Source organism: Citrus clementina, unplaced genomic scaffold, assembly GCF_000493195.1.
Source record: "Citrus clementina cultivar Clemenules unplaced genomic scaffold, Citrus_clementina_v1.0 scaffold_3, whole genome shotgun sequence".
In the NCBI taxonomy this organism is placed as follows: domain Eukaryota; kingdom Viridiplantae; phylum Streptophyta; class Magnoliopsida; order Sapindales; family Rutaceae; genus Citrus; species Citrus x clementina.
In genome coordinates, this window is record NW_006262339.1 from 39,179,097 (window position 1) to 39,198,955 (window position 19,859).

The window sequence follows — 19,859 nt, forward strand, 5'->3', positions numbered from 1 at the left end:
AATGTTGAGGATTTAAGTAGAAAATGTTTTCTTCAACATTTATAAAGAAATTGCTAATAAGAAGAAGCATAAACTGAAATGATATAAAGCAATGAAAGTTTTAAGAGCAAGCAAATTGTTTCTGTTTTAACCATTCATGGCCTCTATTTTCAGTTTCAATTTCGACTGCTGTATCATTGTTTGGCATACAGCATATTATACTTTAAGTTTTAATTGGGTAAATTGTTATAGGTGTTATAAAAAAAAAATTAATCTGTTTAAATCCAATTAAATGAAGTTCAAATAAAATATCAACCAGGATAAGGCCGTTTTAAATGCTTTACAACCTTCATTTCTCCTCGTCTATAATAAGCCTTCTTTGAGATAAAACACATACAATCAAGCAATCTGGCAGGCATCGAGACTATACAATCGTTCAAGATGAATGCTCGTTTGCTTGTTAGCAGAGTAGTAGTACCGGATATGCTCTCCTTAACGGCGCCTCCTGCAGCAGCAGTCGATGATGTTGTGGACTCACGATTTCCTGGAGCAATGTGCATAAAAATTAACACCAAACTATGGCCAGGAGATCGAAGCAGGCATGTGCAAAGATAGAAAGGAGAAGAACAAAGTACTTTCTGCTAATTGCTGCGATCAACTTATAGCTGCAGGATGGGATTGTCATGAAAAATTTGTGGAGGTAACTGCACCTTTTCACAATCAAACTGAAGCTGTAGCTAATCAAATTTAGCAAGGTATATAGATATGATTATCGACCTATTTGGTACTAAGCTCTCTCACTGGGATGTAATTTCACACTTTTAAGAAATAATAAGAATAATTATTATTAATTAGTCTTGTACATGCAATCAATGTTGAAACTGAACAACGTGGCCATTGAACTCAAACAATCATACAAATGCCAATGCATTAGCTGGAGTCCAAATGTAATAAACAGGGCAATGACACAAATAATACCTTGGAAGTAGGCACCGCCCTTGCAACTGGTAAAGTCTCAACCTGAATGGGAAACAGCTTCCTGACAACTCTCTGCTTCGGAAACATTTGCTTCGCCTTCATGAAAACTGGGAGCTTTAGGAGTGAGTCCAAGAACCTTGAACATGAGTTGATCAGCATCGAAATCGTTGTTAGGAGTTGTCAAAAGTTTTTCGCCAGTAAAGATGGAATTAGCACCGGCAAGAAAACACAGTGCCTGCTCCGGCATGGAGAAACGAACTCTTCCAGCCGATAATCTGACCATTGCTTTTGGCATGACTATACGTGCTGTAGCAATCATCCGAATCATCTCCCATATTTCAACTGGCTGAACATGGAATTAGAAAACAGACTTTGGTTATTTCCAAGCATAAAGTAACCTTTCATGGACATGCAAAGCTTTTTAGATGCTCTTTAACAATGATGGCTGGCGTATACAACATAGTGGGAGTAAATATGCTGAAGTAGATCATTCTTCCAAGCAAAACTTTTATTATTGGCAATTTTTATCAGACTATGTGGATTTACCAATGATTTATATTAAAGAGCAATAAATGATAAGAGAGAAATACCATCAATGACAGAATATGCTTGCAGTAAAATATGATATATATTCCACCACAACATTAAATGGTATTGTGTTAAACAGGAATAAAGTCACCTTCTGATCTTGAAGAGGGGTGCCTTTCACTGCAAGCAGCGCATTGATGGGAACACTCTCTGGATGAGTAGGGAGTGTTGCTAGTGTATGCAACAAACCAACTCTGTCCTCCTCTGCTTCTCCAAGCCCTATTATACCACCTATGAACAGAAAATCAAATACTCATTGTCAATATCTGTTTATCTTTGCATTAAAAGAGGAAAAAGAAAGATCTATTTGACATTGAGGTTGACGAATGTTCGGTGAATTTTAACAATGTCACCTTGAAATTAGAACAGAGAATTGCATAACCACCAAATTAAAATGAAACGCTTATGCAAATATCATTTATTTCAGTTCATGTGATGATTTTGAGGCTCGAAAAAGGCATTGATTTGAAGGTTAGAATTCCCAACTGAGACACGTTAATTTCAAGTGATGTTTGCAAAGACAATCTAACTCCGCAGACAATATCCTACCAAGCTTATTAAAAAAAAAAAAAAGAAGCAAAGTAACCATCATCGTCGCCACCTCTTGAATAAACAGATTAATCATTTCCTTTCTAGAATCTTAACATGTTTGGAAGTTTATACCAGGAATCTTGAATTAACTCAGCAGTGTAGAACTTCTTTTTTTTTTTTTTAATTATTTATCAATCAAACATGTTTACCAGTGTATTCTTTATACAAACAATCAACCTAGTAAAAGAGAATAAACCCTTTAATGAAATTTCTAACTCTGTGTTCAGTGAAACTGAAATTCAACTCTACCCAGGAAAAACTCGGGTTCCTAGCTATCTGTTGCCAATGATGGAGATGAGTGATATTTGTTCTCACTTAAGAGACTTTTAGCAGATTTAGTAATTAATTCATCTCAATCCTAAACTTGGCCTCTTTGAGATGACTAATACTTAAAAAGCTGCAAATGACAAAAACCACCAACAGCATATGGAGTTGTATCATATGGTTTGGCACCAATATGAACCCTAGGTGAGGAGCTTGTCCACCTTTAAGAAGGAGCACATATCATCTTAAAAGTGGATATCATCTTTCTGTGGAGGTTAAAGAAAACCATACAATATAAAAAGTCTTCCTTCCCTTTTCTACTGCTTTTCACCATTTAATTTCTCAATCCGCCCATTCAACCAAGAGGAGGTGGCAAGATAAAAGTCCACGCAAACAAAATGTTTAATAAGATAGTATAATCAACACTATAGTACAAAATCACCTGAACAGACATTAATCCCAGCTTCACGGACATGCTTAAGGGTTTCCAAGCGTTCATCATAACTTCTTGTAGTAATGATTTTCGAGTAAAATTCTCTTGAGGTATCAAGGTTATGGTTGTATGCTGTAAGGCCTGCTTTCTTGAGTTCTATAGCCTGATGCTTCTCCAGCATGCCCAAGGTGCAGCAAACCTCCATTCCCATGTCCCTGATACATGACAGATTAAAACCGAGCTCAACATTTGGCGGATAAGCAAGAAAATCCAAGACAAAGTTAATCAAACTTTCAAAAGCTATGGCAAACAATTAATAAGACAAGTAGTGCATGAAGCATTATAGAAGTTCTATTAATTTTGAAAAGTACAGAAACCCAAGAAAGAATTGATGTTAAAATTACGAATTGGAAAGCATCATAACATAAAACAGAAGTTGTATTCCATGTAATTCTTTTGTTGAACGGAAATATTCGCTGGCTGTATGTTGTTGCAAATAACTTGATACTAAAATGCGAAAGCATATTCAAAATTCTTGCATTTAACAAAATAAAATTTTCATCAACCCAGAGTTGACATTACATTAGGTCAACATCGACAGTACTTACATTGTCCAAGTACCACAACTGAGGGGAAAAATAAAAAGTAAAGAGAACTGGTCTAAGAAATACACAACCCACTTAATTATGGTTCTAAATAAGTTCCCTTAATTTTGGAATTCCCACATTATAATAACATAACAGGCTCATTATCTACAACACAATCATCCAATCAAAAGCACGATTAAAAATTCACCTCCTTCTTTAACAATGAGGACTTTCATCATGAATTGCTTTATTACCTTATATCTTTCACGTATTCAAGTATTTGGTTGAAATTGGTTTTCCTCCCGATTGTGTCTCTCCATGCAGCACCCATACAAAATCGTGTACTTCCGGCCTCCTTTGCCTGCAAAAGTATAATTATATTGATAACAAGCTACTAAGAAACTAGCATTATCATGTGAAACACAAAGCTCATCAAACAAGTTTGATAGATATTTGAAGAAGTTTTCACCAATATGGAAAGCTGTAATGGGTAGATCTCAATGCATTCATAAAGATAGTCATTCAAACAAGTTGTCGATATATAAACTTGAACTCAAATGTATATTAATATGATATTGCAGTAATTAGCCTCACATTCAAATCCATAAATGACTTGGAAATCCCCCATAGTAACTGAGTGTAACCAAAAAAATTAATCAACACTGCATTCTTTCTAGTGCTATGTCCGCATCAGGATAAACTAAATCAGATTATTGCCCCTTAAATGAACACATGGATGAGAAAATAGCTTAGGGTAAATAGTCATTCATCAGTACTCTTGTTCTTGTAATGTTCTCTCCCTTTTCCAACTAAATTATCTTGCGGAACTTGTGAATCACATTTACTTTTCAATTAATTAAAATCAAGTCTCTCCATTTTCACGTGTATAGCATATGTGCAAGACTAGTATCAAGAATTACTTTCAAAGCTCCGTAATTTCCAACCCTGTTCCTATATTGCTGCTCTAACACACCGTGAAGCATGCTCAAACTACAGAACATTTACAATCAATTTTAAAAGAATATGCCATTAAAGAATCAACAACCACCAGCATCTTGGATATAGCAATTCACAGTGAACTTTGCTGACCTTTTGTGCTGCCTGCATCACGGCGTCTTTAGTCATAAGCTTTTGGCCCTTCACTCCAGTGTCATATCTAGAGGATTGAGGACAATATGAACAATCCTCACTGCATCCACCTGTCTTGATGGAGAGGAGAGTGCACTGCTGCACTTCCCTGAAGTTATGAGCATGTCTGTGAACTTGAGCCTAAAACATAAAAAGAACCTCCTACCTAGTTACTCAATCGGTAACAATATGTTTGCATATAGTTACTTAAAAAAAAAAAAAAATTCAACAGTGAATTATTGCCTACAAATAAATTTTAAACCAAAAAGATCACGCAGGGCATTATGTTCTTGGAAAACATAACACTCTTCTTCTACTCCAAAAGACTAATACCAGATACTTTTGTCAAAAACTGTTTTTGAAAATCATTAGACAACACATTTTTCAAATATTCTAAGTTTCCTGTTTTCATTCTCGAGAATAATTTGTGAAAAAAGAAACAAATCTAAAATAATCCCAAAGCATTAAAAGGAAAAACAAAAAAACAGATAACAGTTCACTAAAACTGCAAAAAAATACATTAGCAGAATGGGGGTTCTAAATTAAAACAAAAATAAGAAACAAAAACATATTGAATGAGAGAAGTGAAAAATACAGACTCCATGGAAGAGGAGATCGAGAACAGGAGAGTCGTAGATAGATTTGATGTCATCTTTAGACCAATCGTGTCTGGGACCTTCACGTATTGTTCTTTCAGCTTCAATGGCAGCAGCCGAGGCTGAGTAACACGAGCAAGAAGAATGCAATGCCAAAAATTTCTTTGAGGGTCTTAAACTTAAACTACGTTGCGAACGCAGTAACGACCGAAACGACATCATTTTGATTTTTTTCAGTTGCTGGAGCTGCACTTGATTTTTGGCGATGAAAACTAGGAGTGTCAATTGAGAGAGAAGAAAGAAGAATAAGACGAAAAGTTAGATGGCTACTTACTACCTACCTAATTATTTGAACTTTGAAGGGTATAGGCATATACGTGGCCTTGTTTCTTAAATAAATTTGTAATTACATCTAGGTCGCTAATTGTTATACTATTTCTCAGACAAGAGCATAGTTTCTCTATTTGTATCATATAGGTCCTTAGTTCCTTCTTGTTTACATGAACGAAAAGAACGATCACTCAAAAACTCATTGAAAAATAAGATTTTATTATTTATTTGAAGAATTACATTAATATTTAAAATTAAAAAAAATATATTTTTTACTCTTCTATTTGTCACATAAGTAAATAAATGAATATTTAAAAAATAAAATTAGTGGTACTTTTAAATGATGCTCTAAGTATATGTGTTATTAGGGGTTGTTTGTTACCAAGTCTCCACATTTATTAATTCAATTATTTTGTAAACCACTTCTTGGTTGAATGCTGGTATATTTTTCAATGATTTTTCTTGCTTCTCCCTGACCTATGATAGGCTCTATTGGCACCCCTCTATTTTATTTATAAAACCCCTTTTGTTTTGTATTTATAATTCTATCGTTTATATATCAAATGCAAAAATTCATCTAATTAAACGGAGTTTGCTGTAAACTAAGTTTAATTCACTTTATAATTTGTGTTTGCGAGAAAAATAATTTTGTGAAGTTTCATATATTGTTAATTTTATGAGTTTGTTAAGGTACAACCAAACCTTCTGGTTATTATTATTATTTTTTAATAATGAAAAATCTATATAAATAACATATTCATGAATTATCTTCTTCGTTGTTGATTTTGAAGAAGAGTGCATTCTTGTATTACAGAAACAGCTTATGTACATTTGAGGGTTTAACTTTAAAGTGGGAGAATAATAGTGAGAATAATAGCAGCATAGCACTACTAGTTGGGAGGTTATTGAGGAGGTTTATAAAAAGAAAAGGGATTTGATGAGGATGATAGAGGGGCGCCCATAGCACCACTCTATAAAAGTTTTGTAATGTGTTTCAAACATGAATTTCTTGGGTGCGCTCAAATTCATGTATTGAAAGTCCAACTCCATTATAGTTTCGGTTTAACGATATAAGGGAAATTATCATTTGTGTACTCTAAATTTATATTTTTATAAAAAAAAATATTACAATACTTTAAGGGTGTATCAATCGTCCACCCTAAATTGATAAAAGTTATTTGTCGACCACTAAATCGTTAACTGCCGTTTGAAAGTTAACGGAATTGTAGTGAATTGACGATTTTACTCTTAAAAATTATCTCTTGTATACCCTTAAAATTTCTTATTATCACTTATATATCCTTAAATTATTACTTGTATCATATGAAAAAACCAGATTATCCATTTGACGTTATCATATTTAAACAGCAACTAACGGTTTGGTGGACGGTAGATATATTTTGTCAACTTAGGATGGACGATTGATATACTCTGAAAATGTTATAGTAAATTTGATAACTGAGTAAAATAAGGGTATACAATTGATAATTTCTCAGGATATAATTATGTAGCATAAATAAATTGATTGATATATTTTTAAATATTTCTGATATCAATCTCTAAATGTTTATCTATATCCCTTTTCTTATAATAAAAACATTTTTAGTGTATTGTATATTACTTAGCTATCTTAGAGAATTGCTCATTCGGGTGTGGACTTTTAATGGTCATAAAAATGTCAATAATGAAAATGAAAAGCAATAATCTTAAAACTAGTAGAGCCGAGTACTCGGCAAGAAGGAGTTAGCTTATGACATGTTTACATTTAATTTCCACCAATATTTCAAAATTACTTAATAAGGCACTTAATAAAAAGTTGAGAAAATAAATATTTATTGATTTATTTCATACATTGCATGTGTTACGAGTAGTAAAATGTGAAATTTTGTGAAAGAAATATCTCATCAACTTTTTGCTCCACAATTTTAAACTTTAACATGTGACTAAAATAAAATTTATAAAAAGAAATATAAATTATTTGCGTTCATATTTAACCGTATCTACATAAAGAATAACTTTCGAACGACTGATCCGTTGTTGTTATTATTATTATTATTGAAAAAAGACCCTTATACTAAAATTAGAAAAACACACAATGTAGTGGTTAGCCACTAGGCTTTAACCTAGTGGTTAGAAACCAAACCTCACAATTGTGAGGTTATTATTGAAAAAAGACCCTTATACTAAAATTAGAAAAACACACAATATACTGGTTAGCCACTAGGCTTTAACTTAGTGGTTAGAAACCAAACCTCACAATTGTGAGGTTATGAGTTCGAGATCCCACAATGCATTGTGTGAGTTTAATTTCCTTCCTCAAATTGAGTTATCTTAGTTTGATTAAGAGTCTCACTACTAATTTGATTAGACGTCCTTGAGTCTCAGTTATAGTCTGATTAAGAGTCTCAGTAATAGTTTGATTAGATGTCTCTGAGTCTGAGTAATAGTCTGATTAGATGCGTAATAGGCTGATTAGACGTTCCTTTGAATATTAGAGAGAGATATTCGAGGGTAAAAATTTGATCCTTATTTAATTTTAAAAATGTGAGTAAAGTAGTCTCACTAGTAATAATTTGATTAGACGTCCATGAGTCTCAGTAATAGTCTGATTAGATGCGTAATAGTCTGATTAGACGTTCCTTTGAATATTAGAGAGAGATATTCGAGGGTAAAAATTTGATCCTTCTTTAATTTTCAAAATGTGAGTGAAGTAGTCTCAGTAATAGTTTGATTAGATGCGTAATAATCTGATTAGACGTTCCCTCGAATATTAGAGAAAGATATTCGAGGGTAAAAATTTGATCATTCTTTAATTTTTAAAATGTGAGTGAAGTAAACATTTTCTCAAATATTAAATGTGATTGAAGTAGACGTCTCCTCGAATATTTGAGAAGGTAAAAATCTGAGCGGTACTTCATAAGAATCTCAGAGACGTTTTCTCGAATATTAGAGAGGGTAAAAATTTTAACAGTACTTCATAAGAGTCTCAATAATAGTCTAATTTATAAATATCAATTGTAATACTCATGTAATTAAAAAAAAATGCACGTTGATGCAATGTGTTTTTGCAAAAGCATTGGATTTCACCTTTTTATCTAAACTAGGAAATAGAACCACGCTTCACGCGGCTTTGAAAAAATAATTTAGTATTATCATTTTTTCTTACTTTACACTTGATGAAACTGATAAAAAATATGAATTGATTTTTTTTAAGATGAGGTAGCCTTATAAAATTAATGTTATTTATGAAAGTTAATTATTTATTTGTTAACTTTAAATATATATATTAATGTGTATAGTTAAGTGTACAAACCTTATACCTTTTGTAATTGTTGATAAGTTCCAAATTATATTCAACGTGCTAATCTTTTCGAATTTTTATATCTCTTTTTTTCCAACCAGCTCCAACGATCTCAATATCACCCATACCACATAAACTTCCGACAACATCTGTAATATTATGGAAAAATAACATAAACATGTTAAAACATAAGGATCAATAATTTCTAATATACACTTAAAGATTAACAAACATTAATAATTAAAAAAATACCTCAGAGGATTGTGTTATCATTTACACGTATATCAACCAATAAAAGTTAGAAATGTTGAATGCAGTAGAAGTATCCAATGCGGTTGTCGGAAACCGGGTGGTTTAAACCAAAAAAGAAAAAAGCTATTAGCCAGCAACACAAATAAATAAACAACGCAAGATAAATAATAAAATGAGAGAATATATTATAGAGTGATTTTATTCATTCCAATTGTGTGTGTACAAAACAAAAAGATGAGATCTCCTTTTATAGTTACATAATCACTCCATGAAATTAATGAAAAATTATGCATCATAATTTCTTGTGAGATAATGGGAGTTATAGGGAAGCTAAAGGTTGCTAATGGGAGATAGTGAGGAGACTAAGAGATATATGTTATGAACATCCATATTTTAATAAATGTTCATTACAAAGAATATGCCTCATTAAAGCCTTTACATAATTGTTATTGTGTAATAACAATTAAATTAATAGTGAGAAGATGAAAATTCAAATCTAAAAGAAAATTTCTCTATTTATTAGATAATAGAAAATATAAAAAGATGAGAAATAGTGATGCCACATCACCTCTTGTAGTCCTAGCTTTATATATATATATATATATATATATATATATATATAAGCTATTAGCCAGCAATAAAAATAAAAAAGAAACGCAAGATAAAGAATAAAATGAGAGAATATATTATAGAGTGATTTTATTCATTCCAATTGTGTGTGTATAAAACAAAAAGATGAGCTCTCCTTTTATAGTTGCATAATCACTCCATTAAATTAATGAAAAATTATGGATCATAATTCCTTGTGAGATAGTGCGAGTTATAGGGAAGCTAAAGGTTGCTAATGGGAGATAGTGGGGAGACTAAGAGATATATGTTATGAACATCCACATTTATTTTAATAAATTTATAACACTCCCCCTTGGATGTTCATTACAAAGAATATGCCTCATTAAAACCTTTACATAATTGTTATTGTGTAATAACAATTAAATTAATTATGAGAAGATGAAAAACCAAATTTGAAAGAAAATTTCTCTATTTATTAGATAATAGAAAATATACAAAGATGAGAAATGGTGATGCCACATCACCTCTTGTAGTTCCAGCTTTATATATATACTAGAAAATAGAACCGCGCTTCACGCGGCTTTGAAAAAAGAATTTAGTATTATTATTTTTTCTTACTTTACACTTGATGAAACTGATAAAAAATATGAATTGATTTTTTTTTAAGATAAGGCAGCCTTATAAAAAATAAAAAAGCTATTAGCCAGCAATACAAATAAAGAAGTAACGCAAGATAAAGAATAAAATGAGAGAATATATTATAGAGTGATTTTATTCATTCCAATTGTGTGTGTACAAAACAAAAAAGATGAGCTCTCCTTTTATAGTTACATAATCACTCCATGAAATTAATGAAAAATTATGCATCATAATTTCTTGTGAGATAATGGGAGTTATAGGGAAGCTAAATGTTGCTAATGGGAGATAGTGAGGAGACTAAGAGATATATGTTATGAACATCCATATTTTAATAAATGTTCATTACAAAGAATATGCCTCATTAAAGCCTTTACATAATTGTTATTGTGTAATAATAATTAAATTAATAGTGAGAAGATGAAAATTCAAATCTAAAAGAAAATTTCTCTATTTATTAGATAATAGAAAATATAAAAAGATGAGAAATAGTGATGCCACATCACCTCTTGTAGTCCTAGCTTTATATATATATATATATATAAGCTATTAGCCAGCAATAAAAATAAAGAAGAAACGCAAGATAAAGAATAAAATGAGAGAATATATTATAGAGTGATTTTATTCATTCCAATTGTGTGTGTATAAAACAAAAAGATGAGCTCTCCTTTTATAGTTACATAATCACTCCATTAAATTAATGAAAAATTATGGATCATAATTCCTTGTGAGATAGTGGGAGTTATAGGGAAGCTAAAGGTTGCTAATGGGAGATAGTGGGGAGACTAAGAGATATATGTTATAAATATCTATATTTATTTTAATAAATTCATAACACTCCCCCTTGAATGTTCATTACAAAGAATATGCCTCATTAAAACCTTTACGTAATTGTTATTGTGTAATAACAATCAAATTAATTATGAGAATATGAAAAATTAAATCTAAAAGAAATTTTATTTATTTATTAAATAATAAAAAATATAAAAAGATAAGAAATGGTGATGCCGCATCAACTCCTCAAATCTCAGCTTTATATATATATACATATATATATATATATATATAGATCGTGAAAAGGGCAAAAACATCCGTTCACTTGAAATTCCCCGTGACAGGCACGTGTCCTGGATGAGGCCGAAAATACAATTGCTTTTTATCTTGCTTTCCTCCTTGAGTCGGCATTGGCTTTCTCTCGGCCAGTTTTTGTGAATTTTGTCTTGTAATTTCATTTCTGGATTTGCTTAGTGCGAAAGCCACTGAGTTCTAAGAAAACAAGGTGTTCGGTCAATTGTCTAAAAGAAGTTTATAACGCTGCCCATTACCACCTGCCCACGTTCACAATGAGTGGGAACAACATAAACTCGGTGTTCTACGCCGAGTTGTATCATCCGATTCAAGCTGGCAGCATTGACGGCACCGATATTCACCCTCACGATAACGCCATTTGTCGTGCTCTGCTCTGCTCCTCCGCTGGACTCTGTATGTGCTTCTATTTTCTTTATTCCTTTCCACCCTCTCCCCCCCCCCCCCCCCCCCCGGCGGCGCAAAACAACTTTTAAGTATTCCCAGTTCTTACCCATTTTATATCTTAATCATCTTGCAGATGACCCCGTCGGTGACCCCAAGGCCATTGGTGACCCTTATTGCACTGTCTTTGTGGGTCGGCTCTCTCATTTTACTTCCGAAGACACTCTTCGCAAGGTTAGCGGTTTTTTTTTTTTTTTTAATTTCCGTTAATTTTTTCATATTATGCGGTGTTGCAAAATTGTATCCATTTTGGATTGAATTAATGAGTTGAAAAAATTATTGGCTTGTGGGTGTTTTAGGCTATGAGCAAGTATGGTAGGGTCAAGAACTTACGGTTAGTGAGGGACATTGGTAAAGTTGCCGTTCTGTAAATTGTGTTATGTTGTCACTAGTTATGTTTGGAATGTAACACCTAACTTGTTCTGGTGCTTATTGATTTGTATGATGTGCAGTTACGGGTGCATCGCGTGGTTATGCTTTTGTTGAATATGAAACTGAAAGAGAGATGCGCCGTGCATATGAGGTATGAGGCTGATAATTTGATTCTTTCTTGCTTTGGCACTTTGTGACTGTTATGCAATTTGTGTTTTGCTCTGAAATGTGATTCATTTCAGATTCTGTAATGCACCATAAATATCCACACTTTGATTATTTGACCGCACTTGTGATTGTTGAGTCTATATTGGATATTTGCTTGATAAATGAGGAATTAATATAATATGTTATGTCTGTATTAAAACTGGAGTAATGTCTATATTAAAATGGGAGTTTTTACCTTCTAGTTGAGGTTTATGCACGTCCACAATTTCAAAATTAAACGAACTCAAACACATTGATCATCCTGGTTGCATGCATGCATTCAGTGTCCTCATTGATAGAAAGTAAAGTGATGTTTTTTTTTTTTTTCCATGTCTGCCATGCAGGATGCTCACCACTCCATTATTGATGATCATCAAATTTTAGTTGATTATAACAGGCAACAGTTGATGCCTGGGTGGATTCCAAGGAGGTTAGGTTAGTTGTTCATTTTATTTACTCTGGTCAGCATCAGCACCAATAAATTTGAATCATATAATTTTTGTCTCCTTTTTCCGTCAAGCAGGAGGAGGCCTTGGAGGTAAGAAAGAGTCGGGGCAGCTTCGCTTTGGAGGAAGAGAAAGACCATTTAGAGCTCCTTTGTATGTTCCTAATTTTGGGGTTTTATGTTTTGTCATAAATTTTTTCATTAAGTGATTGAATGGAATAGTTAGCCTTTAAGCAATTTTAGTTATAATTTCCTCGAATGAAAAATGTTTGCTATTAAATCTTCTTTCCGTTCATTTATTTACTTCTTTAGGTGTTATAGGCAATAGCTTCAATGCTAGTTTTATTGTTCTTTTTTGTTTGCTTTTGGTGTTTAGTGGGTGTGTGAGTGGGTGGGGAAGAAGAAAGCTTAAGTGGAGCTACTGGCTGGAACAGGAAAATAATTGGAATCATCTAACTTTTGATGGACTGATGGAATGATACCTTGTGTGGACAGACCGTACTCATTTTTTGTAATATTTCAATAAGTTACAAATCTATTTTGTCAAGGAACTATTTCATTCCTCTCTTTCCGGAAAGCCATCCAGGTGCATTATTTAGACACTTAAAGCAGCTGATCTCATATTCTCACTTTTACGTAGAAAGCTTTGTCTTTTCTTCCATCATATTTGACACACAATTACCCTTCGACAGCAATTATCTGGGAAATTCATTTTCTTTGTGTTTGGCTTGGATGTAGTATAGTGTACGAATTTGATTTAGGTATGTATACTTGGCAAGAAATGGAGGGAGATGTAATCTTTTTGTGCAATCTTTTTGTGCATTGCTATATCTGAACTTATCCTACCGTGTAAAACTGTTACACAAATGTTTGAAACAAGGTAACTTTCCCATCAATTACTTAGGAGCTGCCTTGAGAACTGAAAGATATTGTTTCTTTCTGGCTCCACCCAAGAATCCCTTTGAATCATATTGTATTGACTGAAAGGCACACTCTCTATTATAGTTCCTTAGGCTGTTCATCTTTTGGCTGTGCTTATTTGTCAGGCTAGCACAACTGACAACTGCTACTCGTACAAGGCAATAGGTGTTTAGCCAGGAATAGTATTGTTTTTGGAAAAAAAATGAATTAAAAAGTTCATTTCACTTTGTAACTATATGGTGGAAATTTTCAGTACATTATTTTTATGTACATATTTCTGACTTTGTTCATTCTCTTGCATCACCAGGCGTCCAATTCCATTTGATGAGCTAAAGAGGCTCGGCATTCCTCCTCCACCAGAAGGAAGATATATGTCACGTTTTCAGGTATTATTTCTTTCATCTTTTTTTTTTTTCTCTTTTTTAGGATTATGATAACCTAGATTCCCGCACCGACCCGGACCATGAGTCCTGCCCGGCCAAGCCCTAAACTAGGTGTCAGTCAGGTGCCCCAACTCCATGAACTATGAGACGGTGGAATTTTTAAGTTCACTAGAAGGATTGAACCTGAGACATCAGTACGACCAAGCACTATGTCTCAAGCCCACAACCAACTGGGCTGCCCCCTTGGAGTGTATTGTTTCTTTCATATTACAGACCTTTTAGGGCACAAAATACTGTTTCCAGGAATTCTTTTTTCATTTTGGTTCTTTAATTTTCATTGTAGGTCCCATCACCCCCTAGAAGCAAAAGGTGCTCTATAGAGAAGGAAGAAAACACTCGCAGTAGGAGCTGGAAGCACAGTGAAGAACGTACTAACAAAAGTAGCACCATGGAGAAGGAAGAGAAACACTATAGAAGCTCTTTGGAGAAGGAAGAATCACATCGTAAAAGCTCTATGGAGAAGGGGGGTCGCAAAAGAAGCTTTGTGGACAGAGAAGAAAGCCATTACAAAAGAAGCACTACAGAAGGGGAAGAGCGGTCACGGTCTCATAAGAGGAGCTCTACAGACAAGGAAGAGAGCTCTCACCAAAGGCGGAGCTCCAAGGACAAGGAAAAGCACTCCCACCACGGCCATAGTAAACGGTCTCGCAGACGTGAGAGAAGTTCAAATGGTGAGGATCACTATACTGATTACTGAGATGCTGAATGCTGGCCACTATAGGGAAACGTTTGGTTTCAGTTAACTGCAGGTTTGAGTTGTGTATGTATAAACTGATGAGTCCATGCACACTCACTCGGGTAAAAAATATGGATAACTTGCTTAAAATTGTAAAATACCGATTTCTGAAAATCTGAAGCTAATACTATATCGCTGTTGTTCAAGTGACATAATGGCTTCAGCACCTAAACGGATTGTGGATCAATGTGATTTCAGATATCCCATAATAGCTATCTATTTTGCCAAAAACTGCTCCTGCACTAAATTCCAAAATCCAGCGCGCCTAAAAACAGCATAATTATCAAATCTTTTAGCTGATTCATGGCCAATTTAAACATAGAGGTAATTCAAAAAGGAAGAAGGGGAAAAAAAATCAAATTCAAAGACCCAAAATTAAATGAGGGAATTACTCAAACCTTCACTTGTTAGGAAGTTTGTTCTACTGTTGGTTGAGATCAAGCTCTCTGCAAATCCTACCACTGTATAATCTGTTAAATCATCTTGAAAGCCATCAATTACATAATCTTTATATGTTCCATCTTTTGGATCAAAAAGTACAAATTTCTCGTCTAAAACTGACAAAATAAAATGACTGGCCTTGAGGGAACACAATGGCTGCAATACAGGAACTGAATTGGCTGATGAAATTTTTCACACGTTCTGTCAATGTGATTAAACAAAGACGGCCTCCTATGACTCAAATTGAATTGGATGAAGATAAAGAATGATCATCAAAATCATTTTCATTGGGCAAGGCTAAGAATTTGAACTTGTCTTCTTACAAATCGAACGCTGCAATCATCATCATGGAGCGATGATCAAAAGAGTGTCGGTGAGCGTGCAAAAACCAAAGTGGATATTTCCCTTGAGTGTGATTGCCCAAGAATTTTGTTAAAAATATTGAAATTTGGTTTCAAAAATTTTCCAAGTATAGTCCTTTAAGAAAAGTCATGCATACCTACTATATTCTCTCTGTAAGATTGAGAAATTCCCAAAAGCTTGAAGTCATCAATTGACTGAGCATAACCAGAGCCATGTACTGTTGTATTTATTTTGTTGAAAAGGTTCACAGTCTTTTGGTATTATTCTCTTGACCTCTGTGGTGCAACAATTGTATATATATATAAAGACAAATTCTGCTTGAGTCTCAGCTTCAATGGATAAGCACAACAAACCATTACAAGAACAGTGGATCCAAACAGAATCACAAGAGCCTTTTACAATTGGGAAATTAATAAGCCGATCGGCCATAATAATTTTGCTGTCCAGGTCTATGCAGAGAAGAGAGTTTCTTACTAAACCGTTGTGAATACCAGCAAGAACCAGTGTTTTTCTTTGTTGGTTTTGAGCTCGGTGCAACTTTGAGAAACCAAGTATTGGTTACAAAGCCATGAATGACTCCGATAAACATTTGAATCTGCATAAAGACTTGGTTGGCAGTTTTGCAAATATGTCAACAATGATATCCAGAGGAAGAGTCGCCTTTGCTTCTTCTGCAAGTTAAGCAAATACTCTAGGTATTAATTTGTATTCACATATTCGTAGTGTGAAGCCAAGATTAGTTATAATCTGTTATGGACATGCTGAGGTGTCATATGAGCTGGCATAAGTGAGATCCTAGTCAAGAGTTAGTTAGTTAGTTAATCAACTGACTGACTCATTGCAAGTGGAAACACACGTGAGAAGCTTACATATATAAGTTGTCTCTAAGCTAGTGATACAAGAGGTTTTTTATACAGAGAGGAAAGATTCTATAAGTTTTAAATCTGTAATTGGTGACTGAGTTGTAACCATCTTCTTCTTGTTGTTCAATAAAGTTTTCTGCCCTTGCTGGGTCTTACAGCCGTGGATGTAGGTTCCTTTGTGGAGCTGAACCACGTTAGTTCTTGGTGTAGTGTATCTTTTGATTGCTTGATACTTAGTTTGTTCTTTTCTTAATCTTGTTTCTGTAAGCTCTGGTTTTGTGGGTTGCTTATTTCTTGTTCAAGAAAGGGAAGTAACACGTTTGTCATAACAAACTGGTATCAGAGCCTGGTTTCAGTTGGGATCAGACTCAAAGATGGCGAGCACCAGAGTGGATCTTGAAAAATTCAATGGAGACAATGATTTCTATCTCTGGAGTTTGAAGATGAGAGCAATACTTATTCAACAAGGGCTTGACAGTGCCCTCGATGATGGAGAAGATCCGATGGCCAAGAAAGAGAAGAGAGAAGGCTCTTCAAGCGTTAGTCCAGATCAGAGGATCATAAACAATAAGGCCCATAGCACCATTATCTTGCATCTCTCTGATGAAGTCTTGAGAGAAGTATCCAAAGAAAGATCTGCAGCTGGTTTGTGGGCCAAGTTAGAAGAAATGTTCCTGAAGAAATCATTGGCAAAGAGACTGTATATGAAGAGGAGGTTATACACATTCTCGATGAAAGATGGAGTAGCCATGAAAGATCATGTGGATGAGTTCAATAAGCTCATTCTTGATCTCGAGAATGTCAACATAATTCTTGAAGATGAAGACAGGGCACTCATCCTGTTAAGTTCTCTTCCAGAATCTTATGAGCACTTTGTAGATACCCTCCTCTATGGCAGACAAACCCTCTCCTTGAAAGATGTCAAAGATGCCCTGGAATCCAAGGATTTGAAGAAAAGATCAGACATGAAAGATCAAAACAATGCAGAGGGATTGGTTGCCAAAGGAAAGCCAGAAAAGAAATACAATAAGCAAACAAAGAACAACAGCAAGAAAGACAAAGCAGAAAAGAAAAAGAAGAAGAGAAAGTGTTACTTCTGTAAGAAAGAGGGACACTACATTAAAGATTGCTTCGAGAAAAAGAAACTTGAAAAACTGCAAAAGAAATCAAATGGGAAGGCTGTTGTTGCCTCTGAAGATGAATGTGACTATGATGAAGCAGATGTCCTGGTAGCTGCAGAAAGGCACCCAACTGGTGAGTGGATTCTGGACTCTGGTTGTTCATTCCACATGTGTCCAAATAAGAGTTTCTTTAAGACCTTTGAAAGTGTAAATGGAGGGAAGGTATTATTAGGAAATAACCTAGCTTGCAAGGTGGCTGGAATAGGAACCATTAGCTTGAAGTTGCATGATGGTGTCACTAGAGACTTGCACCAAGTGAGATATGTCCCTGAACTAAAAAGAAACTTAATATCTCTAGGAATGGTTGATCAATCTGGTTGTACCATTAAGGCAGAAAATGGAGAGATACAGATCTTGGATCAGGGTAAAATTGTAATGAGAGGGGTTAGAAAGAATGGGCTATACATACTGGTTGGTTCCTCACCTGTCCAAGGAATCTCAGCCAGTGTGACCAGAGATAAAACCAAGCTCTGGCACATGAGACTAGCTCATATCAGTGAGAGGGGTCTCAAGGAGCTAAGCAATCAAGGTTTGCTTGGTAATGACAAAATTACTTCCTTAAAATTCTGTGAGAAATGTGTGTTTGGGAAGGCCACAAGATTGAAATTCAGTTTAGGGAAAAAAGACACTAAACAGACCCTAGATTACATTCACTCAGACCTTTGGGGGCCATCACAAGTTCCATCTTTAGGTGGAGCTAGGTACTTTGTGTCCTTCATAGATGACTACTCTAGGAAGGTTTGGATCTATGTGTTGAAACACAAAAGTGAAGCACTAGGGAAGTTCAAAGAGTGGGTTGCTCTCATTGAAAACCAAACTGAGAAGAAAATCAAGAGGCTCAGAACAGACAATGGGTTGGAATATTGCAGCAAAGAGTTTGAAGTTTTCTGCAAATCAAAAGGCATTGCAAGGCATAAAACTGTCACCTACACTCCACAGCAAAATGGGGTAGCAGAAAGGATGAACAGAACCATAATAGAAAGGGTAAGGTGTATGCTGCTGAATGCAAACTTATCAAAAGGTTTTTGGGCTGAAGCTGTAACTACTGCTGCTTATTTGATAAATAGAAGTCCATCCTCAGCTCTAGTTTTCAAGACACCTCAGGAGCTTTGGTCAGGGAAGCCTCCAGACTTGAGAAATCTGAGGATCTTTGGGTGTCCAGCTTATGCACACTTAAAGCAAGGTAAGCTTGAATCCAGGGCTGTTAAAGGGTATTTCTTGGGCTATCCTGAGGGCATTAAAGGATACAAGATATGGACCCTTAATGGCAAGCCATCAAGGATATTAATCAGCAGGGATGTCACATTTGATGAAGAACATATGCTGCAGTCAAAGGTAGAAACTGAGATTGAAGCTACTGAAACAGAGGAAGATGATAGTGTTGAACAGAAGGTGGAGCATTCTGGTAGTAGTGAGATTTCTGAGCAGCCATCAGACCATTTCAAAGATAGAAGGAGGTCCATCACAGGTTTTGTGTTTACTATGTGTGGAGGTGCCATAAGCTGGAAGTCTTCTCTTCAATCAGTGGTTGCCCTCTCAACAACAGAAGCTGAATATATTGCACTTACAGAAGCTGTTAAGGAAGCAATATGGCTCAGGGGGCTGGTCACTGAATTGGGGTTTGAGCAAGAAGTTGTTAGAGTTAGCTGTGATAGCTCTAGTGCTATTCAGCTAAGTAAAAATCCTAAGTTCCATGAGAGAACTAAACATATTGATGTCAGAATGCACTTCATAAGGGATGAAATCAGCAAAGGAGTAGTGAATGTGGTTAAAGTGCCAACTGAAGTAAATCCAGCTGACATGTTAACCAAACCTTTGCCATCAGTCAGATTCAGGAACTTACTGAGTCTGATTGGGTGTGTTAGCTTGTGAAACAAGCTTACTGATGCTGTGTTGCAGTGAAGGGAGAAGCATAATCAGATTAGAACTAAGATGGAGATTTGTGAAGCCAAGATTAGTTATAATCTGTTATGGACATGCTGAGGTGTCATATGAGATGGCATAAGTGAGATCCTAGTCAAGAGTTAGTTAGTTAGTTAATCAACTGACTGACTCATTGCAAGTGGAAACACACGTGAGAAGCTTACATATATAAGTTGTCTCTAAGCTAGTGATACAAGAGGT

The 19,859-nt window shown here is 34.7% G+C and overlaps 2 protein-coding genes across 5 annotated transcripts; one reads left to right on the forward strand and one right to left on the reverse strand.

Moving 5' to 3' along the window:
• Positions 1-213: 213 nt before the first annotated feature.
• LOC18046148 (biotin synthase, mitochondrial) lies at positions 214-5,490 on the reverse strand. 4 transcript variants are annotated; one of them, XR_002906722.1, is made up of 8 exons: positions 5,148-5,490; positions 4,510-4,689; positions 3,675-3,781; positions 2,843-3,048; positions 1,637-1,776; positions 958-1,303; positions 615-710; positions 214-523 (listed from the first exon to the last, which is right to left on the reverse strand). XR_002906722.1 is itself a non-coding variant. In XM_006443024.2 (7 exons), exons 1-6 carry the CDS (start codon positions 5,364-5,366, stop codon positions 995-997), a joined length of 1,161 nt encoding a protein of 386 aa, XP_006443087.1. In that variant the 5' UTR covers positions 5,367-5,490; the 3' UTR covers positions 216-523; positions 958-994. The 4 variants fall into 4 exon arrangements, 2 of the variants coding, with proteins under 2 accessions (XP_006443087.1, XP_006443088.1); XR_002906723.1 differs by having other exon boundaries at positions 215-523; positions 615-689; XM_006443024.2 differs by lacking the exon at positions 615-710 and having other exon boundaries at positions 216-523.
• Positions 5,491-11,374: 5,884 nt separating this feature from the next.
• LOC18046149 (U11/U12 small nuclear ribonucleoprotein 35 kDa protein) lies at positions 11,375-15,118 on the forward strand. The gene is made up of 8 exons (XM_006443026.2): positions 11,375-11,715; positions 11,840-11,937; positions 12,063-12,114; positions 12,216-12,286; positions 12,687-12,777; positions 12,866-12,941; positions 14,016-14,094; positions 14,435-15,118. Exons 1-8 carry the CDS (start codon positions 11,577-11,579, stop codon positions 14,846-14,848), a joined length of 1,020 nt encoding a protein of 339 aa, XP_006443089.1. The 5' UTR covers positions 11,375-11,576; the 3' UTR covers positions 14,849-15,118.
• Positions 15,119-19,859: the final 4,741 nt, after the last annotated feature.